A 10,519-nucleotide genomic window follows, 5' to 3' on the forward strand; every position below is an offset into this window, starting at 1 on the left:
TTTTACGGCCCTAGTATAATATACTTCTACATAAATAAAGTATGTACACTATATATTTGTACAATGATCTGAACCATAGAAATCAAATCAAATCAATGGTCAGGAGATGTGGTATCTAGTTCTCTCCATAAGTAAAGGTCTCTTTTGAACCCCCTCATATATATATATATAGGGTTTTGGTCCACAACCCCGGGTAGTTGTAGTAACCACCTTCCGCATTTAGGCATTGCGGCAGATACTGTCGCATTGTTTCATTGCAAAGGGTGCAATAAAACATTGCTGCAGATACTGCCGCATTGTTTCAATGCAACAATACCCCTGCATTGTTTCATTGCAACAGCGCAATGAAACAATGAAGCAGTTATTTAATTTCTTAAATAACAAAAAATTATATTTTAATGATTTAATTTGTTTCCGATAATAACGAAGTTAAAAAGTATATAACTAATTTCAACAACAACTTGAGTCTATATTTACTAATTTTATTACTACTTCCGATTTATATTATCAATTGTATAATGAGTTAAGAATTTAAAATTTAATTAGATATATAATCGGAAAAATAATTAAAATATTAGTTTTAATGAAAAATATAAAAAACCGCAGATGATAACTGAAATGTATCAATGTAGTATTGCTATGATTGTTTATTGATCGAAACAATATGCCCCCAATGATGTATAAAAGATAAGCTCGTGTTTAAACCACAAGATCCTCTTCTTGCCCCCTCTCTGGTAGCTCCGTATATCGTTCCCTTAATTTTTAAAGCTTGACCCCGTCCCTATACATATCTTTACGCCCCACCTCATCCAATCTTGCATCCTGCCATTCCTCATCCAATACGCCTTCGAAGCGTCAAGCTCCCTATGAGTACTGGACAACCCTTAGCAGGGAGGCCCATAATCATGTATACATCCTCGAGGGTGATGGTCAACTCACCAAATGGAAAGTGAAAGGTGTTAGTCTCTGGCCTCCACCCGCAATTGCATTCATACACAAACATCACAAACATTGCCAATGACGATTCAAATAAATGAGAAAATTGATTACAAATTAGTAACTTTCCACTAAGGCCGTTATCAAATGAATATCATTTTGAGGAACTGAACGATTGTTCGTGAAAGCCGAGAAACCCCATTGGCTCAGCAACTCACGCTGGGGATCCGAAAGTATCCACTGCTGATGATTAACTGTGTACTGCCGTACATCCAGCTTATCCCGCACACCTCCCGCCCATATGGCAGTACTAATATGATCATCCTGCATCGTCAGGAGTGATCCAACAATAGGCCCGCACTCATTCTCCATAGTAACTGCAAAGTGCATAATAAAAAAAACTATATAATCCCAACTTAAACAAGAAACATTTATAGAACCGTTATTTTCTATTTTAAGTCCTACCGAAAAATCGGCATGACTCATTCGTTTATAAGCTAGCCACAACCAATCAATCAATCAACAAGCATTCCATCCACTGTCTAATCACAATAACATATCTCAACTTACTATGCCAAACAATTACTAGTACATTTCGAACCATTAATTAGCACAAACGAGTCAAATTACTACTAACCAAATTCACAACAACGCAATCCAAATAATTCGAATTATATAAAGACATAAACAAAAGAGTTACTCAAAATAATAAAATTTAACAGTGCAACTGTTGCAGGCCAAGCATTTATAGTAAAAAGGAAGATACTGCTTGGATTCTACAATTGGTAAATCTTATCTTAGTAATAAGTAGAGACGAAAGCAACTGCTGCATCATGAGAGCTCCTCTATTCTTTGATGACAAATTGTTTTACATCTTATTGTGAGATATGTCTAATATGACCAGTCATTCAAAAGCAAAACAAAATTTGTTGAAATTAAGCTCAAAATTTTGTCAAATTTGAATTCAGAGATTCAAATAATCATCGACTCATCTTTGGAGAAATTGTTTTTATCAGAAAAAAAAAATTGACTCGATCAAATCTGGTTTATTTTATTTTATTTTACTAAATTCCATTGCATCAGAATTAATCGATTCTCATATGCAAATGAAACTAGAAGAAGACACGAATACGAAAAGTACACTAAATTTCGATGCCCATGCACAAACTCTACCCTCATTTTATCAACCCCTTCAATCAATTCTTTACTGGAGGTAGAAGGCAACGAGTGACACTAGACTAGCCCCAACGACTCCAAGAGCAGGCAATGCAACAGATGCAGCACTCATCGGTCCTTCGGCAAGAGGAGACTTGGATGGAGCCTCAACCGGAGCCTGAGCCAAAACCGCGCTCATGGAGGCAGCAGCAACAAGGGCTGCACAAGCCATCTTCTTCATTTCCATAATAAGGTCTGTGTGGGCAACAATATTGGCAAAAAATCTCGACAATAAGAGAAATATTTACCAAATGTATGTTCTTTGATTGCTGCCTTGAGGAAATGTAAAGCTGATTAGGCCATTTATAGGGACTGTTTAGACTATTTTCGGAAGATATTGACCTAGTCTTTTGTCTTAATAATACAATTTCACTTTAAAATACTCATCAAGCCTTTCAAACTGCATAATCAATCCGTAAACATTGATTTAAACAACTCACATCTACTCTAAGCTACAACATCCAAAATCAATTACATAATGTCACCACAAACCACTAGTAAAAGCATATCCTAATCTCAAAACTTCTTCGAGTAAACTAAATTATAACATATCACTAGAAAAACACATAAATATAACTCCAAACAGTCTGAATCACGCAATTGTTATAACAATCTCACCATAGGAGGCATCAATGGGTCATTGCGGTAGTATGTAACTATGTGTATGTATACGTGTATGTATACGTGTGTGTAGATGATTAGAATCATACCTAAGTAGCTGAATTGCCGGAGTAGATGTTGAAATCGCTCGAATTCACCTGAAATCGCCCGCTGCCGCTGAATTAGGTTTTTGATATTATGAAGTTAGGGATTTCAGAAAGAAACGGGTTAAACCCGGGTCTCGTCTGCAGCAATGGCTCATTGCGGCAGTGGGGGCTGTTCTGTAATTTCCCGAATTTTAAGTAATAGTTTGTTAAAATAAAGAATTTATTAATAGAAATATATAAATACAAAATAAAAATATAAAAACCAAACAATAAATAAATTAGAAATTTAAACATCAATTAAATTTATTTATATATTTATTATCTATTATTTTACAATTATTTAAAAATAAAACTAAATTGTTTCCAGCAATGAAGTATTGCGCAAGCCGCATTGAGTCAAAACTGGTGAGCTCCCGCAATGTAGCAATGCGTAACCCGCATTGAAGCAAAGCTGCTATACTTTCGCAATGTAACAATGCGGCAGGTGGTTATTAGAACCACCTATGGCTGTGGAAGGGCACCTATGTATATATATATATATATATAATTTTATAACAATATACTTGATTTATATGCATTAAATAATTAATTCTAATGTTTATGAACGGTAAGCTGGATATAGTTGTTGATAACTAAATTTAATATATAAGACGTTAATGTTAAACTAAGTAATTTAAAGGGAACGTGGGGCGGATCAGTGCGGTTTTAGCCGAAAAGCAAAACAGAAAACCGCGTACCCTCGATTTTTAAAATCAAAAACCGCAACTACAACTGTCAGTTTGGTTTTAATTTTAAAAACTCGGTTCGATTATAAATTTTGATCGATTTTAGTTTTGAAACTGTATCATAAAATAAATGTTACTACTAGACTTTATAAAAATGCTTAATAAAAAAAATGTGTAGATAAATTTAAAATTACATTGTTAAGTTTAGTTATCATTTGACATAAACATATAAAAGGACTCGCTTAATCTTTTTGGCAAGATTAAATAAATGTATTAGCGATTGGAGTTGGAGAATTTCTAAAGTGACATGTTATAGTCCAACGTGATATTTAGTTTTGTTTTAGATTATTTACGGAAGCTAAACAAGTGATGATGCAATAAGATTTTTTAGTAGAAAATATATAGTAAACGGGAGATTTTCCAGCAGAAACTAAAATAGTAGATAGCTCATTAACAGTCTGCTTCTTTTAGTCTGATTAGAGCAAGTTTATGGAGGCCTAGAGGGGTGCCAAGTCATAATATGTGGCATGACACTCTTGAGTGCCAACCTATTAGATTGTCAAGGGTGCTTGAATAGTGCCAAAAGAAGTGACCAATTTTTGGCACGCTCTTGGCACCCCCTCAATATAGTTAAAATTCATTATTGTAAAAAATGTAAATATAAATCTTAGCTCTTCAATTATATTTAATGTAAAAAATATAAGTATTTGAGTTAGTGTGGGGACCATTTAAGCACATTGAGAGAGTGCTAGTCATTGGAGTTAAAGAATGCCAACTTTAACATGGATGAAAGATAAATTAAAAAATTAATATTTTAGGTGAGTTGGCAATGGTTGGCACCAAAGGATGCCTCTATTGGAGATGCTCTTAGGTCTTAAAAGTTTTCGAAACTTATTTCATTACCCCGACTCCGAGTGCCACAGCATAGATGGTAAGATGAACCCCAAATATCCAAAGGCTCGGTCCAACATTTTTATTACTAGCATTAACACGTGCGAGTTACGGGTTAGTTTCTATCTTTTTGTGTATTCTGCAATCTCTTCTATATATAATATATAGGAGAACAAGAGGATAATATTAGTGAGATCAAAAAGTCTCATTGAAAGACTAGATTACCATTGTTTTCAATATTTATATAAAAATCAAAAAGTCTCATTGAAAAGATTAGATTACCCTTGTTTTCAATATTTATATAAAAGATGTGGTTTGTTGGAATCGAACTCGAGATATTTCATTCACCTATACAACCTCACACCACTATACCATATTGTCACATGTACTTTTTATCATACACATAATATGTAATAGTGCTAATAAATACTTTATTTAACTTTTAAGATAGTTACTTGAATTCCGCAAAGAAAAATAGTTACTTGAATATTTGTACAGTTAATTTTAAAGAATTGAATTTCAGATATAAAGTTAGGCATAGTACATAAATAGATTATTATCTTATTTATGAATCATTTTTTAGATTAAAAATATATCTCATATATTTTTAACATATTTTTTATTATAAAAAGTAATTAAAATGTACATATATAATTTCTAAAAAAATATTGAAAATAAAATCACTTATATATAAATAATCTATATTAGTATTTCATATTTAAATAAGTTCAAATTATAATGAGTCAATGCATTTATTTCGAATTTGAAATCAGAACTTGACCCATTGTTCAAAAAATACTCGAAATTTGACTACATGACCCGACCGAAAAATACAGTCACATTCTACGTTTAGTAAATTTAAATTACAAACTCGGCGAAAATATCTTACCAATAATGTGAATTTTTTTAACATCTTATGTTAATATAAATGAATGTGTTTGAGGTCTTTATATAATCAAGTCAATTGATTATTTGTATTAAAATTAATAATTTGACTCGTAATGCATTATTGTTTTTGGGATTTATCCTGATTTTAAAAATATTCACAAGATTTGTTAAAACTAAGACGGTATATTAAAACGATTAATTTTTTATTTTTCACTTTTTAAAAAAACTGGCTTTAAAAAACAATTCTTTCAAATAAGTAATATTCACTAACGAAGATAATATTATTTGATCAAAAACATCATACAAATATCTTGAATTTTTTTAGTATTTTGAATTGTTTAAATAAAAGTTAAAACTATAATATACTTTAGCATTTGATTCAATTCATTTTACGATCATTATTTAAAGATTTTTTAAGAAAATATTGAAAATGGAATCGCATATGTATAAATAATTTATATATGCACTACATATTTAGATATATTAAAATCATAAAGATTCAATTTATTTTAGTTTATTTCAAATTTGAAATTAGAACTTGACTCATTGTTCAAAAATACTCAAAATTTGACTACATCACCCGGCTGAAAATACATCATGACATTATAGGTTTAGTAAATTTAGATTATAAACTCGGCGAGAATATCTTATCTATAATGTTAAAAAAATATTTTAAATTATTAAAAATTAATATGTTTGAGGTTTTTATAGGATAAAGTCTATTGATAATATGTAATAAAATTACTAACTTACCGTTAATGCATTATTGTTTTTGAGACTTGGCCCAATTTTAGAAATATTCAGAATTTGATACGAGCTTTCACAAGATTTGTTAAAATTATGATGATGTATTAAATCGATTTATTTTTTATTTCCACTTAAAAAAACTAGCTTTTTAAAAAATAATTTCTTTCAGATAAAAAATATTCATTGATGAATATAATATTATTTTCTCGAAGACATTGTACAAATATTTTGAATTATTCAAATAAAATTTATATATATATACTATATTATAACATTTGATTCAATGCATTTTATGTCATTTAAAGAAAAAATATATATTATTCAATAATTTGAAGAAATTAACCAGTTCAACTTATATTTATAAAACTTTATCGAATTGTAAAATATTTAATTTTAGAAAAATAGTATACAAAGGTATCAAATTATTATATGAAGAAGTATTAGAGTCGTAATGAAAGAAACTTAAAAACAGTTTACATAAAGATATAATTACAACTTTTCTTTTGAATTCTTCAAAAAAAATCATGAATATCAATAATAAGTCTTTACAATATATAATTTATTTTTATGTTACAACCATGATTGATACTCGGTTGCGTAAAAAATAAATATGGATTGTTTGTCAGTGATAATGTGAATACCATATATAAATTATTATAATTAATTTATTAAATATTTTTAATATTGAATAATTATAAATACATGTTATTTAAGTAATCAATTGTCTCACTAGATGTTAATAATGATTATACATGTACGTAACTCATATATTTAGCATATAAATAAATGAAACCATCGTAATTTACCAAAAAATGTAACATACGATAATTTACACGCTGACACACGCACATATAACTTAATCTTACTTTGTTAACAGTATTATAAATAAAAAACTAACATTTTTTCATACATATATGCGTTGAATTTCAAAACTAACATTTTTCATTAAAATCAACTTTTATATTAATAGTAATGTGAATTTTACATTATTGTATATTATGATTGCAAGTCATTCTGAATTCAGTTATGCATTTTTTATCTTATTAAATTGAGTAAGTTAACTGTAAGTTAGTAGTGAAGCCAGTAATAAAATAGCTCAATACATATAGTTTATTTAAAATAAAATTCAAAATTTTTGGTCAACTCTATATTCAATATATATATATATATATATATATATATATTAATTTTTAGCTTTTTCTTTGTAAACATACCAACGACATTTTACATATTAAGTTTAGTCGTTTCGTTTTAAGCGTACACTGATTAATCTGCCTATATTCATTCATTAAATACAAATTATATGACACAAATAAAAATATATATAATTTGCTTAATAAGCTATTTTAGAAACATTATGTAATTTGGTAATGTTTTGTATAAAAACAATACACATTGATAAACAATCAACTTGTATTTGATATACGTTAGACATTGTACAACATTAACAAATAATAAAACTACTATGAAGTTATAATTGCATGATGTATAAAAAAATTCTAGAAAATGACCCGTGCCTCGCACAGGTTATTATACTAGTTATTATTTCTTATTGGTAAATAGTGTGCAGTGTTTCATGTATATCAAATATAAGTTGATTTTTTATCAATGTGTATGATTTTCATGTAAAATACAACACCGATGATACAGTGATTCTAATATAGCTCATTAATCAAATTACACATTTTCTTGTTTGTGCCGGATAACATATATTTACTGAAAGAATATAAATAGAGTGTTTGATGTAAGTTTAAAATAAAAAGATTAAAACTTAATCCATAAAATGTCGTGTTGTGTTCACAATGTAATGATTGGGATTTTCGCGAAATCGTTGTAAGAATAAAATATAATTATTGTGATTTATATGTAAATTATGTGGATATTTGGAAATAATAATTATGTTATATATATATTTATACTATTCCAGTTTGATGGGTCAGTAAATAATTTAAGTTATGGTATGAAAGTGTAATCAAGTCGGTTTGTTGTCAGGCCGTCAGTTGGGACGCGACCCGTTATGTAAAAAGTGAATTTTATACAAAGTTTTGAAATGGGAAATATGTAAAGATATGAAAGATAACGAGTCCTCTGTGTATCTATGTTATTTGGATTCGAGTTTGCAAAGTTGTATCGCTATTTAAATTATTGGATATCTAGTATAGGCCTAAACATCTATAAAATAGAGTTTATGTGTAAATGTGTATAAATACGAGATGTGGTTGATGTTATTATGTGAATACATGTTATTTGATATGTACGTGTGCGAATCTGTTATTCTGGAGTTTTTAAATATTTTTAAAAGGAAATTATTTGGTAAGATAAGGGTTATTTGATCCTTATATTTTTTTATAAAATTATCAGAGTATATTTAAATTATGAAATTTATATTATTATCTCTGGAATAGTCCTTTAGACTTTTTAAAAATGAGATTTGGATTTATTTTAAATGTCCTGGTATTTTAAAATGATTTTTCAAAGGTTATTTCTATTATTAGTGATTTATTTGCAAAATTTATAAAAAATCAAGAATTTGCTCAAAAATTATTTTAAAAATATGGGGAGAGAGCTAATTTCATATTATTTGTATTAAAAATAAAATTTGTGGCATTTTCAGATTTTACGAAACTGTTTTTATTGTGTTTATTATATTTTGTATAAAAGAAATAGAAAAAAAAAAGAAAATCAGGATTTGCTAATAACCATTGTGCCCTTGCCCTACCATCACCTTATATCTCCCTCATTATTCTTCTTTTTCCCCCGTGCTCTCTCTCTCTCTCTCTCTCTCTCTCTCTCTCTCTCTCTCTCTCTCTCTCTCTCTCTCTCTCTCTCTCTCTCTTTCTCTCTCTCTCTCTCTCTCTCTCTCTCTCTCTCTCTCTCTCTCTCTCGTTTCTCACATGATTTATGATCCCAGACCATGGCCGAGTCTCTTTTCGCTTCTAGTTGCTTGATTTGGACTTGCATGTCATTTTCCTGTTGATTAATTTTGAAATCCTTAAACCATCTTCGAGTTTAACCTTGAATTTAAAGGTGTTGGATTCGATTTTGATGAGGATGAAGTACGTTAATGTTGGTTCTCATAAAATTTGTTATTTTCGTGTAGGAAACCCTCGAATTGAGGGCACCACCGAGAATCGCCGCCACCGGCGATGAACTCCAGTGAGTCGGTGGTGAGCTGTGATGTAATTACTGAGCTCTAATGATTTGAATAAATTCATTTGTGTAATTGCATGTTAGTTTAAATGAAATTCAGAATTTTATGATTTTCGAATCTTCATTTTCGGTTCGAATTATGTGATTATTAGTGATGTACGAGTTGAATTATATGCTAGATTGGATTTGCATGTATGGAATGTGATTTTTGATTATCGAATTTTATTTATATTCGGTTATAAAAAATAGATAAGAATCGAGTTCCTGAATTTGAGTCTCATGTTATAGTTTTGATTCGATATGTTAAGTCATTATATTGGTATTCGTATAAAGTTGAGTTGCATGTTATGTTTTCGAAGTATGTCAAGTTAAAATATTAAGTATTATCGAACAATTGGTTGATAGATTGAATATGATATAGGTAAAAGTGTTAAAGGATGTGTAGTAGGGTATTGATTGTGATTATTGTTTGATTGATTTTGGAGAAAAGGGTTAACGTATTTACGAATATGTCATGCCTAATTTTTGAAAGAAATTATGAATAATAGATGTGTATAAGGAAATGCAGACGATATGTTTTAACGAGAATTAGGTATAAATAAATAATGTCTGATTATGTGAATACGTGACTATTTGTTATGTGTAAAGTTGGGTGAATGATCAAAAGTATAAAGTATATAAGAGTGATTATCTGTTATGTGCTCTGTATGGTCTAGATTACAAATAGGAAAAGGAGATAATACAATTGGGGTAGAAAGTTAGACGTTCGGAGAAACGTCAGGGATTGATAAAATTTCTAAATAGGATTTATTTTGTATTGTAGAATCGGAAAGCAAAGGCGTTCGATCTAGGATAGGAAAAGAGGTTTTAGGTGGCAGTAACTCAACCGCTATGAAAAAGGAAAGCTTTGTGTGGCAAGTAAGTCTTCCTTTTTCTTGTGATATGATCACAGTGATTGTTTATGTTATGAATTGATAAAAAGAATGACTATAGTAATATTGTTGTTAAATCTTGTTGATAAACCTTGATATTAGTTCGTTTCTTTTTAAGTACGTTTACCCTGTTCATATTGGTATCTTGTTTCCTATAGTACCTTTGTTCCTATACAACCTGATGAATCCTTTCTTATTCGATACCTTGTTAACCTAGATCCCCATTATGATAGACTCGTGCATTGTTAACGTATCGTTCCTTGAAACTACCTTGTTCATTAGCCTTGATCATACTTATGCTCGATATTGATCGTTTCCCTAACTTAAG

At 29.5% G+C, this 10,519-nt stretch overlaps 1 protein-coding gene across 1 annotated transcript; it reads right to left on the reverse strand.

Moving 5' to 3' along the window:
* Nucleotides 1-2,070: 2,070 nt before the first annotated feature.
* Nucleotides 2,071-2,399, reverse strand: LOC141689711 (arabinogalactan protein 23-like). The gene has a single exon (XM_074494067.1). The coding sequence runs from the start codon at nt 2,336-2,338 to the stop codon at nt 2,141-2,143; it is 198 nt and encodes a 65-aa protein (XP_074350168.1). The 5' UTR covers nt 2,339-2,399; the 3' UTR covers nt 2,071-2,140.
* Nucleotides 2,400-10,519: the final 8,120 nt, after the last annotated feature.

Source organism: Apium graveolens, chromosome 10 (genome assembly GCF_009905375.1).
Source record: "Apium graveolens cultivar Ventura chromosome 10, ASM990537v1, whole genome shotgun sequence".
In the NCBI taxonomy this organism is placed as follows: Eukaryota; Viridiplantae; Streptophyta; class Magnoliopsida; order Apiales; family Apiaceae; genus Apium; species Apium graveolens.

What these genes read in the sequence shown, in the direction of transcription:
- LOC141689711 (XM_074494067.1), bottom strand. Translation starts at nt 2,338, where the DNA reads ATGGAAATGAAGAAGATGGCTTGTGCAGCCCTTGTTGCTGCTGCCTCC.